The 21,043-nt window shown below is 40.5% G+C and overlaps 1 protein-coding gene across 1 annotated transcript; it reads left to right on the top strand.

The window, feature by feature from the left end:
• Positions 1-5,603: 5,603 nt before the first annotated feature.
• LOC115573860 (mucin-5AC-like) lies at positions 5,604-20,445 on the top strand. Its single transcript, XM_030404907.1, has 22 exons — positions 5,604-5,658; positions 8,417-8,523; positions 8,649-8,700; positions 8,833-8,976; positions 9,221-9,394; positions 11,451-11,480; positions 12,800-12,955; positions 13,058-13,225; positions 14,908-14,937; positions 15,479-15,520; positions 15,846-16,001; positions 16,104-16,271; positions 16,515-16,544; positions 17,097-17,222; positions 17,548-17,703; positions 17,806-17,973; positions 18,220-18,249; positions 18,610-18,675; positions 19,001-19,156; positions 19,259-19,426; positions 19,670-19,699; positions 20,255-20,445. The coding sequence occupies exons 2-22, from the start codon at positions 8,422-8,424 to the stop codon at positions 20,443-20,445; spliced, it is 2,343 nt and encodes a 780-aa protein (XP_030260767.1). The 5' UTR covers positions 5,604-5,658; positions 8,417-8,421.
• The last annotated feature ends 598 nt before the right edge of the window (positions 20,446-21,043 follow it).

Genomic DNA, 21,043 nt, shown 5'->3' with positions numbered 1-21,043 from the left:
TGAAACTACCAGCTCAAAGGTCAAGTAATTTTATCAAGATATTGACATAAATAAATATGCAATTACATTCAACATGTGCCTTTAATGTTTATTTTTTAAATCTCACACTGCTGTAATAAGGCAGCCGTCAGTTCTACATGCCGCATAAAGTGCCCTTATTTTTCACTGAGCAACTGCCCCCCAAAATGTCTGTGCAAGCCACTGGTCAGAGGCGGCACAGAGTTTAGGTCGTGTGAAAAAAGTGCGTGATAGCATGACTTCCCTGAGGACTTTTAGAAGCTAACTGGTGTTTCTCCGATTTTGTGTGTGACACCAGCGCTTCCGCTAGTGTACGGCGATAAATTGGGACCAGGCTGTTGTCAAAATGCTACTTACGTCTTAGTGTTGCTAACTTAACGACTTTGTCACTGTATTTAGTGAGTTTTCAGACCCCTCTAGCATCTCTTTTTCAGCAAAGTCTAGCGACTTTCTACTGATGTTCTTGGAGACTCTGACGAGAAAACATGTATCACTCTTACTCTTCTCAACGAGCAGCGGCTGCTGCCGTGGGCCCTGCACACCGTCCTAAAACACTCACAGGCGGCCCAGTCCTCACGCAACATTCCTCCCAGGTGCAATCAGAGCAGATTGGGTGACAATGTAATTTAGCGACTTATAGCGGCTTTCAGGATAGCCAATAGCAGCTTTCTTCACTTGGCCTTTAGAGTTGTTTTTCTATTTTTGGTACAATTTTTAAAAGAACTTTGGGATAAATGAGGTTTTGAAAATGTAGTATGATAATGAAATCATTTGAATGTTTTAGAAATGATGAGATTTAATCAGTAATGTGTGATAACACAATGACGTATGTACGTATGCTGGGGGTCAAACCTACAGTGCGTTTTCAAAATGGAGAAGCAGGGGCTCAGTGGATCAGCTAAACGAAAACAAAGGAAAGAAAAATAAGCCAAAGAATCCACTTTGGTGGTACAGCAAATTCCATCTCAACGTTTTTCACCAGAAAAGTGAGGCAAGATGATGGTACTCATAACAGCAGTGCCAGTACTACAATTCACGGGGATGACCTGCAGGATGCTAACACTGCTAGCTCAAATTCGCCGGAGACGTTTGGTAGTGGTGGAGTGGCACTGCCTCCGACGGACACCATAGCGGACAATGCTAGCAGTACTATGGCAGGCAGCAGCCGGGGGCCGAGCCAGGTCAGCCTGAGCTAAATCCTCTCACATCGCCAGCGAGGGATGAGATGTTGGTGGCCGGGAACAAACCTATACTTGATTGTGGATTACAGTCAACTTTTCCTAATGTGTACATTGCCGTAAGACTGTATCTGACGCTTCCTGTCACAGCATGCGAGGGAGAACGGTAATTTTTGCAAATGGCTAGGATAAAAAATTCACTTCAGACAAAAATGACCCAGAGACGCCTTAACAGTTTGTCACTCATGGCCATAGAGGCCGAACTGGTCCGAGAGATGGACTTTGATGACCTTATCAAGGACTTTTACTCGTTAAAGGCCAGGAAAAAGCCGTTGGTGAGTAGTTTCACTGTGGTTTTGTGTGGTCGTAGCTGTGGCTTTTTACTGATGTTCATTCATGTTGCCTTTATTACTTTCACAATCTGTTTTAGCTGGTCATATATTAATTAAGGTGTGTTTTACTTCATAATACTGCAAGGGCTGGCTATTTGAGCTTGCTGTCTCTCCTTTAATATGTATATTATCCTGTACATGGCAGGTGCCAAACAAAACAGAACTAAAAAGACAATAATTTTGTGTGGTCATGTGTTGCCCGGTGTTGTTATGTGCATAATGGGAAGAGCGCCTTTGCATGCAGACTGTTTGCATGTGTAGGCAGGGGCCCAAGGTCATGATAATCCATCTATGCTGGTGCTATTACAGGTCATTAGGCTCCGGTTACAACTGCAGCGGAAGAACTTGTCACACAGGTAGTGTTACATTCCTGGATACTTCAGTAAGAAGTACAATACACGGAGCTAACTGTGAATCTCACCAACACACACACACACAAAAAAGGCGATGACAGAAGCAGTAAATGAACGTACATATTTAAGAATATTTTTCTTCACACCTGTGCTTGTTTTCTTGGGTTACTGGAGGTTTAAAGAGTATTATTCAGCCAATCAGGACTTTGTGTCCACAGATGAATCAAACTGTTGACTTCACTCCAACATTTCTTTCCTCCACAGTCCACAGGGAGAAAACTGACTCACAGTAAGTAAAGTCACAGTAAATAATCACAATGTGTTGTTAACACTCACCCTGCCTCAGACTGCAGCTGTTCTCCTTCTGCTCCGTCCTCTCAAAATAGAGTCTGACTGAATACTTTCACTTTCAGGTTCCTCCCTGTTCTCACATACCTGTTGTTTGCTCCTCCCCTCTCCTTAAAAAGTAGTCAGGTGAGTTAATCTGTTTGTGTGTGTGTGTGTGTGTGTGTGTGTGCGTGCGTGTGTGTTTGTGTGTGTGTGTGTGTGTGTGTGTGTGTGTGTGTGTGTGTGTGTGTGTGCGTGTTTGTGTGTGTGTGTGTGTGTGTGTGTGTGTGTGTGCGTGCGTGTGTGTTTGTGTGCGTGTGCGTGCGTGTGTGTTTGTGTGTGTTATGACGTCCTTGTCTCCTCCCTGTGCTCATGTTCTTCTGATTTCATGGTGGATTGCAACCACGACTTTTAAGGTTCATACCGCCACCTATTGTACCAGAGTATGTAGCATGGAGATGAAAATACTTTACATCATGGGGTAAATAAGGTAAATAAAATGAACACACAATCAAAAGATTCCCTAAATTCTATGAACTCTCTCTTTCTCTGTTATCATGTTACATCCCCCTCTGAAGTGCAGGTTCATCAAGGACTTCACGTTACAACCTGGAACATTTTTTGGAGGTGGAGCTCCGTTAATTCTAATTCTTCTTCTTGTTTTTGTGTCTTTGAAGCTGGTTGGTTATATGACAGTTTCTCATTTCTTTACAGAGTCCTTTGCATTTTCATTGAACACTGCAAGATCCTTTGAGCTGCGCTTTATGACTCGTAAAGACACATAAATCTGAGTTTGGTAATGTGCGTGCATTTGTTAAATTATTCGCCATGTGTGTTTGTTGACATTAGAACAGCTGTAGTGAGAACGGGAGCCGGGTAGCGGCAGCCCACTACACAGTGGAAATTGGCACGGCGTTCAGCGGTAGTTTAGTAGCTAATCCACGATCAGGGTTCTCCCCAGACGGTGGAACAACGGCGCTGCGCTGCTATACTGCTAGCTAAGCGCCACAATACTCATTTGCAATGTTAGCTTCTTTATAGCGAGTGTTAGTGGGCTGTCGCGATCTTCTTCGTCCGTCTGTCCCCCAGCTGACAGTAGTGTTGTGTAGGAACCGTGACGTTTTGGCACCGCGAGTACCATGCAACACTAAATGTTTAAATCACAGCCCTACGTTGTATACGCCTCCCTGTAATTCACTCACTCATTAGGATACTCTGCTCAGGCCGTGACGAGCAGAGACAACCATGTTGCTGCTAATCAGTGTGCTTGCAGCAGCAGGGCATTATAATTCATTACTTGTGGTGTTGTTGTTGTTGTTGTTGTTGTGAATGTACGGCAGGCTGTAGCCAATAATATATAGCGCAATTCATTACTTATGGGAAACGTTTTAAGAGCAACAGGCTCAGCACAGCACAATGCGGAAGACGTAGCTGGCGCTGGAGCCAGGTCAAGTCAACCAATAGAAACTCTTCTCTCATCCACCAGCGTAGGCCCCGCCCATCAAGTGCAGTTGAAATCGCAAGCAAAGGTTTTTAACTTGAAAGCAAAGAGGACTGATTTATAAGCAAAATGGCTGTATGTTTTTACTTACAAACATTAGTTTTGATTGAAGTTCAGGAAATATGTTCTCTCATATTTTTTTTTCACTTGCAACCTGTTCTGTTTTGATCTCAAAAAAAAAAAAAAAAATGGATTGCCACTTACTCTTTTTTGCTCTCAAATCTCTTTTTTGGTTTCAAATCTATTCTATTTGATTGAATAATAAAGGAACAAAATTCTCTCCATACTGCTCATTATGAATTATAGAGAGATATAGACAGTGGACTTTTAATGTCTTAAATATGGTCGGTATGTGGAGACAGGTGTTTGATGCTCGTAAAGAGGTTTTCAATCAGGATATTCACATGATCCCACAGTCACTGTTAGGAGTAACACCTGCAGCCTGCACAACAGGGCCAACAAATATCTTTTACATATATTACTGACAGCAGCCTTAAAGTGTGGCACCATCAGGTGGCTGAAACCAGACCCTACCACTCACAGCACCTGGATTCAGGCTGTAAGGGAATTAAAATGTACACGCGTCTGTTTGTGATGAAAAACTAAATAACAACTGAGTTTAAACAAAAACTGAACTTTTACTTTGAGATGTTTTTTTAGTCTTCAACCTGTGAAGAACGACCTTGATAATAACACTTTTACCAAGAAAGTGAGAATATCAGTCGCTCAGTCAGCCTGCATTCATTTTCCTGCCAGCAGACATGAGCCAGGAGCCTTAAATCCAGGCTGGATCAGTTTATGTCCCGTCCTGGATCTCTGGTTCTGCTCCCTGGGGCGTTCTGAAAGGTGGCGTGTCTGGTAGCTAGTGGAACAAATGTCTGGCGCACTCTACTTCTGATGAAGACTGAGGCATGTCTGTAACTCAGCCCAGTACAAACATTTGAGTTATGTGTCCACTTATTCATTAAGCGAACAGGTCGAAGGTGTGCTGGACCTCTTTGGTAGAATCATGGATGACACTGCTGAATATTAATTCCTCCCTCAAAATGGTTTTGGACTGAGCGTAAAGAAAGAAGAACAAGACGAGGCAGAATGAGAAAGAATAGTATAACAGGTATCATTATCGTTAATTATGATAAAGCCTGTTCTCACAAGAGTTTTTAAGCTTGTGTGTTACTTGTTTGCTTGATATCTTACTTGAAATCTGATCTGAACAAAGCTATGTGTAAAAATTCCAGTCTGACTTAAGATAACATAACATGAGGGAAACAGCTCGGTACGATCTGAGGCCTGCTGACACAGCATACAGCAGGTTCTGAAGACAGCAGCTCGAGAAATGATTTGGGTCCTGACTCTGTTTACATCCATTAAATTAAATTAGAGAAACAGCTGAGTTTCATGCAGTGACTAGATTTAAACTAACACTGAGTTGTTTATGTGAATGTACATCTGAAGAGATAAAAGACACAACATGCACTCTGTTTGAATGCAGATCCTGTGAAACACGCTGATTTTTGTGTTCAACATGAAACAAATCAGCAGAAATATAATAAAAATATAATCCTGATCAGCATTATGAATAACAATGGGATTAAAATGCTTCAGCAGCCAATAATAAGCACTTGTCAGCCACCTGTGGATACTGAAGCGCAACTTAAATCTGTGTGCACACAAACAAATCATCACTCTCTCAGTGCTCCACGTTACAAGAATGTGCACTTGTGCCAAAGATCGAGTCACTCAACTCGCCTGACGGGTGTTTTCCAGGAAGCTGACTGATTGCCTTTCTCTCTCATGTTTAACAATCAGACTGTGTGTGTCGGCCGTGCAGTAAAATGATACATGCTTCCTGACGAGAGGCTTTTTTGCGAGCCAGAAGACAACGAGAGGTAAACAAACACAAATACAACTTTAAAATGTAACTGCTATGATGTGGTGCTGGTTTTAACATATTACAGAGAGACACAGGCAGAGACTGGATAGTCTTTACTTTTTTAAAAGAACATTCAAAACACTGAAATAATGAAAGCATGTGGAAACTTACTGAAGGGAACAAAGGAGGACAGTGATTCTGATATTTTCTTTGTAAACACTTTACATTTACGTCCTCTGACTGGATTTTTGTGTCAGTTTACTTACAGATGAACTAAACATCAGTTTTGTCATTATATTGTGATGCTTAACATCCTGTGAGCTGTTGATGCTACATGCTAATAAACATGTATTGTGTCATACAGGTGAGACTGTTCAGTTGTTGACCTTTTAAATGGACACTGAATGTAGAATATTAAAGGAAGCCCGGTGTCATGTGTTACCTCGCCGTGTGAGACAATCATGTCATGAGAGAAACATCATGTACCCGAGGCAGCGACACAAAGAGTGTCTGCAATACGTAAAGCTGTTGAATTCATATATTTAAAGATTTAAATAACTTCACATTTATAGTGATCCAAAGTTGACAGTGTTAAGCTGTAAGTGTCTCTTCAGGAACTGGAAACACGAGAACTGTGTTTTAGTCAGATGTTGTGTGAAAATTCTTCATTCCTGAGCCAGTTGACAGACGTGTTGTAAATTAGATAGAAGCAGTCGTCGACTTCAGCCTGGAAAAATGTTCCTTGTTTTAAAAAGTGGCTTAAATTCATTTGGATTACTGACGCGTTGACCGCGGAGTCCCAACAGTGTCTTCAATGTAAGTGGTCATTAGTAGGAGCGTCTACACAGCAGCTGTGTGAGGCGGCTCATTAAACACGGCGAGGTTTTTAAAAAGCTGAACAGGAAACAGGAAGAAAAATATATAAGCGTTAAGAAGAGCACATTCACAAAAACAGTAAGTTTAATGTGCTCAGCCTAGAAATGATGTTAACTTACAATAAATCTCAAACAGTAATTTTACATTTTCAAGCAGTGCGATTTGAAGTAGAAATAATCCTGGAACTTAATAAAGAGTTTAAAGTGCTTCACAAGCAAAAACAGGAACACTGACAGTAAACTAATGATTCTACAGTGAGTGACCAAGTTTGTGTGCACTTAAAAAGAAATGCATGTGCAAAGAAACAACAACATATAAACTCTGATCAGCAGGACTGATAATCAATACATTCAGTGCTATGCTGCTTTTCCTCAACCTACCGTAGCTGTCATGTCACGCAGAACCTTTTGCGTCCTGATTGGACGGTTTGACTTCAGATTGGTTCAACCGGAGGCAACATACCAATGCGGATTTGCTCGTTAGTTCAAGAGTTGAAACAGGGTTAAACTTCAGGTTTGTCAATCGTAGCTTGTAGCTTGTAGCCTCGCGCACACACAGAGGAAATCTGTGTCCACTTTGTGAAAACTCGCTGTTGAAAACATTCAAGAGCAAGAATTTAACTTTATCACGTGTGTAAATTATATCTCTGTTCACAAAAACTGTCTCAAACACCCACAAAAATATTTCTATATTTCACACATGCATGAAATATTAAACATTTCTACAGCTACTAAAACATTTAATACATAAAATCACAAACCTGAACAATGCTTCCCGCATGCTGAAAGTGGGAATGGGGTGAATACGCAGTTTTTAGTAATTTCCAGCATTTACACGTGTGTGTTTTGAATATAAATCATGGCTCCTACACAGTTAGAAACAACATGTCCCTTAAATGTACCAACAAATAGGCAATTAAAGAATTTCAAACTAATGTCTGAAGTAAAGCGGAAGCCTGTGTAATGTAGAGATGTGACGTCTCATCTGGTTGCAAAGATTTAAACAAGGCGGAGACGATTAGTGACAGAAGGAGAAGCCAGAGAAGAGTAGTCAGCAGTGTAATCAGGACACGATGAAGACATTCTCAGTGTCATGAAGTAAAAGAAAGCATGACTGAACCTTTTTATTCTCCTCATGTCACTAATACAGAATCCTATACTCAGGCAAACTTGCATCACGTGGTTCAATAAGGAAATCAAGTGATGCTGAACAGATGTGACTAACAGAGTCGCGGTGATTAATATCTTAATAACACTGATGAGGAAAAGGCACATGCTGCAGGATCCTGCAGGTCTCAGGGAGAACTGCTGCATATGTGGAGAAACTAGTGGAAACCCTTTATGTGTCTCCAGAGGAAGCTGCTGATAAACAGCCTCCAGTGATGTCACTCAGGGGCAGAGTTGCATTATGGGTAATGTAGGCCAGCAGATTTGAAAAGGAATAAGAATACTTAGATACAAAAAGGGTTATGTCTGGTTCTGTCCATACTGAGTTAAACAGCAATAGGGCAGTGGAATTCTTTTCATAACCCGGTGTTATCACTCCAACGTTCAGAACACAGCGGCCTGGTCAGCAGCACTATGGCCCTGAACTGACACTGAAGCTTCCCTTCTGGTGCATATTACGCATTAATTCTATCTTGATGGCAGAGCTCTTCAGGTGCAACACTGACACTATAGGTGAAGGTAGAGCGTCACAGTTTGAGGATTTAGGTCACTGACCAAGCTGCCAAATAGGACGAGGTGGACGTAAGAACATGTTGGTATTAAACATTATTTCATTTTAAAGCATCCACACCACCATCAGCTATCATATTTGTCCCACAAGGAATAAATGTAACCGTTTGTTCTGATTGATTTAGCAAATAGGAGTCAGTGTGTTTCTTGTGTTCTCTGCAGTCAGGATGGAATTATCAAAGGCAGCTGGATACGCTGTATTTCTTCTGGTTATGTACTACATCCTGGAGAATCAGGACTCCACCCAGTCTCAGAGTTTACCCCTCGAGGTAAGAGTAAAAAAAAGCAATGCGAATTTTGTATTCGTGGCAATACCTAAGGATACATAACTTAACATGATATACTTAGTTATAGTAAGTAATCAGATGGTAATGTTTATGGTTTTTTTAATCAGGATCTGACGAGTGTGAAAGCATCACACATTCATACCAGAGAAAAAAGAGCAGGTACGTCACATGTGATAGTATCAACAGAATGCATCAAAAGTGTTCTCATTAGTGCAAAAAATATAATTAATCTATAGTTTTCGTGTCACTTCAGTTCTGAGTTAACATGGATACTGTCTGATGTCTTCCCAGCTACCTCAAATTCCTCTGACTATGAACTCCAGGTGGTTGTTAACATCTCTGACCTGCAGCGCATCCAGGCGTTCTTGAACAATCTTAGTCTGCCGTTTCAGATCAACAGCACTGTTGAAATCACCAGCATTGAAACCACAACAGGTAATTAAACCTTTTCATTTTGCTTCCTCATTGTTTGCCAACGGTGAACGCACGACAAGGAACTTTAATTGGTTATGAAACAGTTTCAAATTCAGATCAAGAAAGATCTGTGCGACAGAAGGTGGCACTACCTCTTTTGTCCAAAATGAAAGTTCCTTGTGGCAGCTTTGAAATGTTCTAACCATACCAGTAAACATGTAATTAAATGTTTATGACGTCATGTCCTGCTGTCCTCTTCACGCAGTGTGTTCATCAAACACGACTGGATACCAGTGCAGATGTGAGCAGAGCTTTGCTTGGTCGTTTAACAACTGCATTACCCACGGAGCCTGTGACGCCATCGTCGGTGACACGTGTGGATGCATTAATGCCCTTCCAGCTGACGGCCAGTACTGTCAGCCAAACACCAGTCAAACAGGTACAACCCAGAACAACCAACAGAGCCGAGGTCTCTCTCCTTACACATCAGCACACACTCAGATGTGCATCATCCCGGAAACAAACTTCTTGTTATTGTTCACTGAAGCGCATTTGAGGTGATTTAGTCAAGCATTTTAGATTCATGCTGTTGTCTTAGTTCAGCCCACAACGTCTCAGTGGAAAACACTTCACTGCTAACTCCACTATAGTAAGAGTAGTGGAGAACTATTTATTGTTATGTTGCAGATGAAGATTTAAAAACAAAGGAAACCACGCTGAGCTTCTTGAATGCAGTGCATTGTTATGCAGTAACTTAACCCTCTCATGAGTACACAGGAAGAAATGTAGCTGTTGACAAGAAACTTACTGTCAAACTGTGATACTACACTGTAATATTATACCGCACATTGTTGGTGACTGTAATCACATACAGGACACATGTATACTCCGATTCTTAACTTATCTTCATCGTAACTTTTGGTTTTCTGTAATTTTTGATCGAATACACAATGTTCTACTGTGAAATCAACAGTAATTTATTGTAGATTTCTACTTTTACTCAAAGCTTCCACAAGGAACTTTTTTATTGATGCCCTGTTTGTGCCGTGCCACCAAACTACAGAGCAGCTTCTGTCCTCACTGTGATACTTTAGCACTCAGCTATAAAGATATTCACATTCTTTATCTGGATAAATCGTAATATGGCTTGTTGACGGGCATTAATACGTTTTAATTATACAGAAACAGCTTTTCACTGATCTTCTTTGCATATGTCACGTCAAGCAGAAGCTTTTAACTGAGACTACATTTACACAAGTTGAATTTAAAGGCACCTGAGTATTATATCGCTACACAGTTCTATGTATTGCTCCACTACAGTCATTCTACAGCTATAGTTACTTGCAGATACAGATTTTACATTCAAATATATGATCAGATTATAAAATATTATGCCTGGTTGGAGCTGAACAAACAAACAAACAAAATTAAGATATGGCTCACAAATCAATCCATTATCAACAATTTGATTTAAAAAAAGGAAAAAAGGACTTAAGTACAATAATCAGTCTAAATAGACTCAAGAACTACATTTTTTCTGTACATGAAACTGTTTTAAACAGTTGTTAGTCATAAATTGTTCCCTCCACTGTGAGAAGACTCATTTAAAATGTGGAGAACCATAACTCAGGAACATTTGGGTAAATGTTTGCGCTCTATGAACTTTTGGATTTTAGAGTAATTGCCAGTTTTGGCCAGCAGATGGTGGTGAAGATTCTGTTTGTGGTCGTATTGGGCCTTAAGAGAAGCTGCTCCGTGGGTTGGACACACTGGTCTTCACTTTCCTGATTCGCGTTACCACCTGTGACAGAAAAAGTTCATGCTTGCTCATGTTCCCCTTCAAGAACTAGATGAACTGTAATCACATCATCACATAGTGTAATCACAACGTCTCAGTGAGGTTTTATCCTGAAGAGAAGAATTTCACGCATTCAGATGGATAAAATCTCTATTCAGGTTTGATTGTAACAATTGCGATGATTCTGCTTCGTGTCCTAGAAGTGTCTACGTCTTGAATGAGGAAAAGTTGTTTTGGCTTTGCTTGGAAGAACAAAATTCTTCAGTTGGAGTGTAAAATACAGGTCATAGGTGTCGGCTACACTGGCCATCATGCTTTGGGTTTAACTGTCCAACAACATCTGCAGGAATTCTGTTACTGGTTTTGCATCGCCCGAAGTCCTACGTACTCGAGAACTGCCTGCTGAAAAGAGTTTGAGTTTCAGTCCAAATGTCTCCTGCCCTTTTATAAAACTAAGACAACTTACCTTCTGGTTTGCAGTTCATTACGGTACAGCACTTGAGGGGGAAAAGTGAAGCTTGCTGCTTTATCTTTGACAACGTTTTTTTCATCTGAGGCCAAGATAAATTCTGTATCGTTTTGCCGTGATAGAAAATACTAACATATAACATACCTTTACTATGTGAACAGAGTTTTATGATGCTATATGGGTGGCTGACTTGTTTTTTTATTTTGTTCATGTTTTGTCTTTTTGCAGAGCCAACACCGTCACCTACACCACCAAATGGTATGGCAGCTCTTTGAGTATCTGTTGTAGCTATACACCTATTTAAATGGTGTGAAATACATACACTACTCAGTAGTGAAGGATGGGGTCTGGGATATTGGGACATGGGTGCATGTATGTTCCTTAGCAGTGTATTTGTTGCTTTGATTCACTCACGGAGAGTCATGTGTAACCGATTTTTTTCTTTGTTTGTTTGTGGAACTGCTTCAGCTCAGTTTTTGGGGCAATAACTCAAATAAGATTTCAAAGGGTGGAAGCTTTTATTGAGCAAATATTTTTTGGGGGGACTGTAAACGACTCAGGATAATGAGTGATTTGAATAAGTAGTGGTCAACCGATGCAAGCTGACTGAGCAGGAGCGCCTCAGTGTGTCAGAGTGTTGTTAGCAGACTGATCTCTTGATATCTGAACACTGGTTTAGTGCATGAAAGGCATCATAGGGGTTCCCCACATGTCACAGACAGGGCAGATGACCAGTGTCTGAGGACCTACATCAGCAGGATGAAAGAAGATTGATGTCAGAAGAACCAATGTGTCTGATCAGACCATCCAGAACAGGCTTCACAACTATGGGTTGAACTGCAGAGGACCGTTACACGTCACATCTGCAATGGGCCAGGCAACATGTTGGTTAGACCACCCAGCATCGGAATGATGGGCGGGAACAGGTTTGGAGGGTTAAGGGTCAACACTATGCAGCTGTCAACATGGTCCCACATCCTAGAGCTGGAGGAGGTGGTGGTGGTGGAGGTGTAGGTTAGAATATAGATGGACAGAAAACAGGTCAGTCATACATGCAGGACATCATCCAGCCCATCATCATTCCCCAGTTCATGTTCATGTTCATGGATGACAAGGCACCACCACATCGTGCTTGTGTGGTCACATCTCAAGCATCCGCAACCATGTGACCTCCAGAGTTGCTGTCATTGCAGAAATCAGGATCTATTCGATTCATCCGTCTATTATCTTCTGCTTATTTGGGGTCGGGTTGCAAAGGCAGCAGGCTTAGAAGAGTATTCCAGATCTCTTTATCGCAGCAAAACTTTCCAGCTCCTCTTGGGGGATCCCGAGGCAGTCCCAGGCCAGATGAGATATATAGTTCCTCCAGCAAGTTCTGGGTTTGCCCCGGGGTCTCCTCCCAGTTGGCCTTGCCCAGTACCAACTTCCATGGGACCTTGGAGGCGTCAAGATGAATGTATTCTGGGCAAAAACAAATGACAGAAACCATGAAAAAAAAAATACATTTGAGATTTGATACCTAAAAAGCTTGATGCTGATAGAATGTGTGATGGTTTTTCTCTTGTTGTGGTCCACAGACCCGGTGGACATTGATTTAGTCCTTGAGCTGCGTGTTCCTGTCTCCAGTGTGCCATCAGATTTCATTAATCTGTTCAGGCAAAATGTGAATGATTCCCTGTTGCCCTTCTCCATCACGCAGTCTTTAAAAGTAGTGAGCTTAAATTTCACCACAGGTAAGACCCATCACCTGCTGTCTTGTTACCTTGTTTCATATGTATGACTCATTAAATGCCTCATCAACAAATACGTTCTGATTTGAAACCTTTCTGTCAAAGGGTGCTACCCAAACTCCACTGGAGGACTGCAGTGTGAGTGTGAAGAGAACTTTGCTTGGTCATGTGACACGTGTAACAACTTCACTGTGTGCAGCAATGCCACCGGACCAACCTGTGGCTGCATAAATGGACTTCCTTCTGATGGACAGTTCTGTGAACCAATCACAGGTAAGCGTTGTTATGTTGTGGCTGTTTCTTTAGAAGTTATACAAAAGGACACCAAATCAACACAGACTGTATCTGCATGACTGTCCTACATATGTTGGCATAAACATGGTTGTGTTACGTTTAGTTGTCTGTTAAACATGGAGTCACATGTGAAGTGATGATGATGATGTTTATGCATTGTGATTAGTAATTAGCAGCAGACAATCATGGTGTAATAATTGAATCTCCAATGTTGCTCCACAGATGTGATTCCATGTCCAACCTCAGCTCCAGGTATGTAGTTGGTCAGAGTCAGTAGTCATTGAACACAGCTGTTGGAAAAATAAATGAAGTAAAAAGAGCATTTATTGATACCAAGTGTTGCACAGAGATGCACTAACAACTCCACTGACAACAACAACAACAATTAAAATAAAAACAGGATATGTTACTCATTAAATCTCTGAAAATCTCTGTTACACTTTGCATGGATGAAGCAGAATATACTCTTGAGTTGAAACAGAAAACATTAACATATAACTGACATTTAAATACAAAAAAATATTATGATACTAAAGGTGCTGCTGACTTTTTAATCTTTATTGTTTTAATTTTTACAGAGCCAACACCATCAACCACACCATCAACAACACCATCAACCACACCATCAACAACACCATCAACAACACCATCAACAACACCACCAAGCGGTATGACACATGAAATGTAGAGAAATGTACAGAGAGCATCCGTGTGTGTTTCTGATGATTTCTATTGACTCTGTAAAATCCATTAAACTGCATCTGTTGTATCTGTTGTCACTACAAACCTTTTGAAACGGTTTGCAAGTACAAATATGTGCCTGTTGGCTCGTGACAAATTACACAAGTCATGTTAATTTCAGTTCAGGTTACTTCAAAGGTTTGATAAACACTTAAGATGAGCAACACTCAAAGCAACATAATTCTTCATGATATTGTTGTTCATGCTGCTGATAGAATGTGTGATGGTTTTTCTCTTGTTGTGGTCCACAGACCCGGTGGACATTGATTTAGTCCTTGAGCTGCGTGTTCCTGTCTCCAGTGTGCCATCAGGTTTCATTAATCTGTTCAGGAGAACTGTGAATGGTTTCCCTTTGCCCTTCTCCATCACACAGTCTTTAAAAGTAGTGAGCTTAAATTTCACCACAGGTAAGACCCATCACCTGCTGTCTTGTTACCTTGTTTCATATGTATGGCTCATTAAATGCCTCATCATCAAATACGTTCTGATTTGAAACCTTTCTGTCAAAGGGTGCTACCCAAACTCCACTGGAGGACTGCAGTGTGAGTGTGAAGAGAACTTTGCTTGGTCATGTGACACGTGTAACAACTTCAGTGTGTGCAGCAATGCCACCGGACCAACCTGTGGCTGCATAAATGGACTTCCTTCTGATGGACAGTTCTGTGAACCAATCACAGGTAAGCGTTGTTATGTTGTGGCTGTTTCTTTAGAAGTTATACAAAAGGACACCAAATCAACACAGACTGTATCTGCATGACTGTCCTACATATGTTGACATAAACATGGTTGTGTTACGTTTAGTTGTCTGTTAAACATGAAGTCACATGTGAAGTGATGATTATGAAATTTATGCATTGTGATTAGTAATTAGCAGTAGACAATCATGGTGTGATAATTGAATCTCCAATGTTCCTCCACAGATGTGATTCCATGTCCAACCACAACTCCAGGTATGTAGTTGGTCAGAGTCAGAAGTACATTTTGGACCCTGACACACACAGACCTCATTTCTACATTTAATGAGGCACATATTCTGTTGTTGTTGTTGTTGTTGTTGTCAGTGGAGTTGTTGAATGCATCTCTGCATAACACTTGGTATCAATAAATGACTATCAATGAATCAATGAATTAAGAAGAGCATTTATTGATACGAAGCGTCACACAGAGATGCATTCATCAACTCCACTGACAACAACAACAACAACAGAATATGTGACTCATGAAATGCAGAAAATGAGGTCTGTGTGTGTCAGGGTCCAAAATTGACTCCTGTTTCTCAGTAAATTCTAATAGAAATCTACTCTAACGAATAAAATGCATGAGGTCAGATGCCATTGGTGTTTGAAAACCTCCGTTGCACTTTGCATGGATAAAGCAGAATATACTCTTAAGCTGAAACAGAAAAAATAAACGGCATTCAAATAGAAAAAAAGCATTATGATACTTAAGGTGCTGCTGACTTTGTAATCTACATTGTTTTAATTTTTACAGAGCCAACACCATCAACACCACCATCAACAACACCACAGAGCGGTATGACACATGAAATGTAGAGAAATGTACAGAGAGCATCCTTATGTGTTTCTGATGACTTCTATTGACTCTGTAAAGTCAATAAAACTGCATCTGTTGTATCTGTTGTAACTACAAACCTTTTGAAACGGTTTGCAAGTACAAATATTTGCCTGTTGGCTTGTGACAAATGACACAAGTCATGTTAAGTTTCAGTTCAGGTTACTTCAAAGGTTTGAGAAACACTTGAGATGACAAACACTCAAAGCAACATAATTCTTCATGATATTGTTGTTCATGCTGCTGATAGAATGTGTGATGGTTTTTCTCTTGTTCTGGTCCACAGACCCGGTGGACATTGATTTAGTCCTTGAGCTGCGTGTTCCTGTCTCCAGTGTGCCATCAGGTTTCATTAATCTGTTCAGGCAAACTGTGAATGGTTTCCCGTTGCCCTTCTCCATCACACAGTCTTTAAAAGTAGTGAGCTTAAATTTCACCACAGGTAAGACCCATCACCTGCTGTCTTGTTACCTTGTTTCATATGTATGACTCATTAAATGCCTCATCAACAAATACGTTCTGATTTGAAACCTTTCTGTCAAAGGGTGCTACCCAAACTCCACTGGAGGACTGCAGTGTGAGTGTGAAGAGAACTTTGCTTGGTCATGTGACACATGTAACAACTTCAGTGTGTGCAGCAATGCCACCGGACCAACCTGTGGCTGCATAAATGGACTTCCTTCTGATGGACAGTTCTGTGAACCAATCACAGGTAAGCGTTGTTATGTTGTGGCTGTTTCTTTAGAAATTATACAAAAGGGCACCAAATCAACACAGACTGTATCTGCATGACTGTCCTACATATGTTGGCATAAACATGGTTGTGTTACGTTTAGTTGTCTGTTAAACATGGAGTCACATGTGAAGTGATGATGATGATGTTTATGCATTGTGATTAGTAATTAGCAGCAGACAATCATGGTGTAATAATTGAATCTCCAATGTTCCTCCACAGATGTGATTCCATGTCCCACCACAACTCCAGGTATGTAGTTGGTCAGAGTCAGTTGTCAATTTTGGACCCTGACACACACAGACCTCATTTCTACATTTAATGAGGCACATATTCTGTTGTTGTTGTTGTTGTTGTTGTTGTTGTCAGTGGAGTTGTTGAATGCATCTCTGCGTAACACTTGGTATCAATAAATGACTATCAATGAATCAATGAATTAAGAAGAGCATTTATTGATACCAAGTGTTACGCAGAGATGCATTCAACAACTCCACTGACAACAACAACAACAACAACAACAGAATATGTGACTCATGAAATGTAGAAAATGAGGTCTGTGTGTGTCAGGGTCCAAAATTGACTCCTGCTTCTCAGCAAATTCTAATAAAAATCTACTCTAATGAATAAAATGCATGAGGTCAGATGCCATTGGTGTTTGAAAACCTCTGTTGCACTTTGCATGGATAAGCAGAATATACTCTTGAGTTGAAACATGAAAAATAACCTGCATTCAAATAGAAAAAAAGCATTATAATACTTAAGGTGCTGCTGACTTTGTAATCTACATTGTTTTCATTTTTACAGAGCCAACACCATCAACCACACCATCAACCACACCATCAACCACACCATCAACAACACCATCAACAACACCATCAACAACACCATCAACCACACCATCAACAACACCATCAACAACACCACCGAGCGGTATGACACATGAAATGTAGAGAAATGTACAGAGAGCATCCGTGTGTGTTTCTGATGATTTCTATTGACTCTGTAAAATCCATTAAACTGCATCTGTTGTATCTGTTGTAACTACAAACCTTTTGAAACGATTTGCAAGTACAAATATTTGCCTGTTGGCTCGTGACAAATGACACAAGTCATGTTAAGTTTCAGTTCAGGTTACTTCAAAGGTTTGATAAACACTTAAGATGACAAACACTCAAAGCAACATAATTATTCATGATATTGTTGTTCATGCTGCTGATAGAATGTGTGATGGTTTTTCTCTTGTTCTGGTCCACAGACCCGGTGGACATTGATTTAGTCCTTGAGCTGCGTGTTCCTGTCTCCAGTGTGCCATCAGGTTTCATTAATCTGTTCAGGCAAAATGTGAATGATTCCCTGTTGCCCTTCTCCATCACGCAGTCTTTAAAAGTAGTGAGCTTAAATTTCACCACAGGTAAGACCCATCACCTGCTGTCTTGTTACCTTGTTTCATATGTATGACTCATTAAATGCCTCATCAACAAATATGTTCTGATTTGAAACCTTTCTGTCAAAGGGTGCTACCCAAACTCCACTGGAGGACTGCAGTGTGAGTGTGAAGAGAACTTTGCTTGGTCATGTGACACGTGTAACAACTTCAGTGTGTGCAGCAATGCCACCGGACCAACCTGTGGCTGCATAAATGGACTTCCTTCTGATGGACAGTTCTGTGAACCAATCACAGGTAAGCGTTGTTATGTTGTGGCTGTTTCTATAGAAATGTATGTACAAAGGGACACCAAATCAACACTGACTGTATCTGCATGACTGTCCTACATATGTTGACATAAACATGGTTGTGTTACGTTTAGTTGTCTGTTAAACATGGAGTCACATGTAAAGTGATGATGATGATGTTTATGCATTGTGATTAGTAATTAGCAGCAGACAATCATGGTGTAATAATTGAATCTCCAATGTTCCTCCACAGATGTGATTCCATGTCCAACCACAACTCCAGGTATGTAGTTGGTCAGAGTCAGTAGTCAATGAACACAGCTGTTGGAAAAATAAATGAAGTAAAAAGAGCATTTATTGATACCAAGTGTTGCACAGAGATGCATTCAACAACTCCACTGACAACAACAACAACAATTAAAATAAAAACAGGATATGTTACTCATTAAATCTCTTTAATGAATAAAAGGCATGATGTACTCATACCATTGTGTTGAAAACCTCTGTTGCACTTTGCATGGATGAAGCAGAATATACTCTTAAGCTGAAACAGAAAAAATAACGGCATTCAAATAGCAAAAAAGGCATCATGATACTTAAGGTGCTGCTGACTTTGTAATCTACATTGTTTTCATTTTTACAGAGCCAACACCATCAACCACACCATCAACAACACCATCAACAACACCATCAACAACACCACCGAGCGGTATGACACATGAAATGTAGAGAAATGTACAGAGAGCATCCGTGTGTGTTTCTGATGATTTCTATTGACTCTGTAAAATCCATTAAACTGCATCTGTTGTATCTGTTGTCACTACAAACCTTTTGAAACGATTTGCAAGTACAAATATTTGCCTGTTGGCTTGTGACAAATGACACAAGTCATGTTAAGTTTCAGTTCAGGTTACTTCAAAGGTTTGAGAAACACTTAAGATGAGCAACACTCAAAGCAACATAATTCTTCATGATATTGTTGTTCATGCTGCTGATAGAATGTGTGATGGTTTTTCTCTTGTTGTGGTCCACAGACCCGGTGGACATTGATTTAGTCCTTGAGCTGCGTGTTCCTGTCTCCAGTGTGCCATCAGGTTTCATTAATCTGTTCAGGCAAAATGTGAATGATTCCCTGTTGCCCTTCTCCATCACGCAGTCTTTAAAAGTAGTGAGCTTAAATTTCACCACAGGTAAGACCCATCACCTGCTGTCTTGTTACCTTGTTTCATATGTATGGCTCATTAAATGCCTCATCAACAAATACGTTCTGATTTGAAACCTTTCTGTCAAAGGGTGCTACCCAAACTCCACTGGAGGACTGCAGTGTGAGTGTGAAGAGAACTTTGCTTGGTCATGTGACACGTGTAACAACTTCACTGTGTGCAGCAATGCCACCGGACCAACCTGTGGCTGCATAAATGGACTTCCTTCTGATGGACAGTTCTGTGAACCAATCACAGGTAAGCGTTGTTATGTTGTGGCTGTTTCTTTAGAAGTTATACAAAAGGACACCAAATCAACACTGACTGTATCTGCATGACTGTCCTACATATGTTGACATAAACATGGTTGTGTTACGTTTAGTTGTCTGTTAAACATGAAGTCACATGTGAAGTGATGATGATGATGTTTATGCATTGTGATTAGTAATTAGCAGCAGACAATCATGGTGTAATAATTGAATCTCCAATGTTCCTCCACAGATGTGATTCCATGTCCCACCACAACTCCAGGTATGTAGTTGGTCAGAGTCAGTAGTAAATTTTGGACCCTGACACACACAGACCTCATTTCTACATTTAATGAGGCACATATTCTGTTGTTGTTGTTGTTGTTGTTGTTGTTGTCAGTGGAGTTGTTGAATGCATCTCTGCATAACACTTGGTATCAATAAATGACTATCAATGAATCAATGAATTAAGAAGAGCATTTATTGATACGAAGCGTCACACAGAGATGCATTCAACAACTCCACTGACAACAACAACAACAACAACAACAGAATATGTGACTCATGAAATGCAGAAAATGAGGTCTGTGTGTGTCAGGGTCCAAAATTGACTCCTGCTTCTCAGCAAATTTTAGTAAAAATCTGCTTTAATGAATAAAATGCATGAGGTCAGATGCCATTGGTGTTTGAAAACCTCTGTTGCACTTTGCATGGATAAAGCAGAATATACTCTTAAGCTGAAACAGAAAAAATAAACGGCATTCAAATAGAAAAAAAACGCATTATGATACCTAAGGTGCTGCTGACTTTGTAATCTACATTGTTTTCATTTTTACAGAGCCAACACCATCAACCACACCATCAACAACACCATCAACAACACCATCAACCACACCATCAACAACACCATCAACCACACCATCAACAACACCATCAACACCACCATCAACACCACCATCAACACCATCAACCATCAGTTACCATCAACACCATCAACCACACCATCAACAACACCACCGAGCGGTATGACACATGAAATGTAGAGAAATGTACAGAGAGCATCCGTGTGTGTTTCTGATGATTTCTATTGACTCTGTAAAATCCATTAAACTGCATCTGTTGTATCTGTTGTCACTACAAACCTTTTGAAACGGTTTGCAAGTACAAATATTTGCCTGTTGGCTCGTGACAAATGACACAAGTCATGTTAATTTCAGTTCAGGTTACTTCAAAGGTTTGATAAACACTTAAGATGACCAACACTCAAAGCAACATAATTCTTCATGATATTGTTGTTCATGCTGCTGATAGAATGTGTGATGGTTTTTCTCTTGTTGTGGTCCACAGACCCGGTGGACATTGATTTAGTCATTGAGCTGCGTGTTCCTATCTCCAGTGTGCCATCAGGTTTCATTAATCTGTTCAGGCAAAAATTGAACGGTTCCTGGTTGCCCTTCTCCATCACACAGTCTTTAAAAGTAGTGAGCTTAAATTTCACCACAGGTAAGACCCATCACCTGCTGTCTTGTTACCTTGTTTCATATGTATGACTCATTAAATGCCTCATCAACAAATATGTTCTGATTTGAAACCTTTCTGTCAAAGGGTGCTACCCAAACTCCACTGG

The sequence above is a fragment of the Sparus aurata genome, chromosome 22, assembly GCF_900880675.1.
Source record: "Sparus aurata chromosome 22, fSpaAur1.1, whole genome shotgun sequence".
Classification (NCBI taxonomy): Eukaryota; Metazoa; Chordata; class Actinopteri; order Spariformes; family Sparidae; genus Sparus; species Sparus aurata.
The sequence above is the reverse complement of the archived record's forward strand: the minus strand, read 5'-3'. Positions and strand labels throughout refer to the sequence as shown.

Excerpts from the sequence above, each read along its gene's own strand:
- LOC115573860 (XM_030404907.1), top strand. The coding sequence starts at position 8,422 with ATGGAATTATCAAAGGCAGCTGGATACGCTGTATTTCTTCTGGTTATG. Across the intron at positions 12,956-13,057 it reads GAGCTTAAATTTCACCACAG|GGTGCTACCCAAACTCCACT; the intron begins GTAAGACCCATC and ends TTTCTGTCAAAG. Across the intron at positions 14,938-15,478 it reads ATGTCCAACCACAACTCCAG|AGCCAACACCATCAACACCA; the intron begins GTATGTAGTTGG and ends TAATTTTTACAG.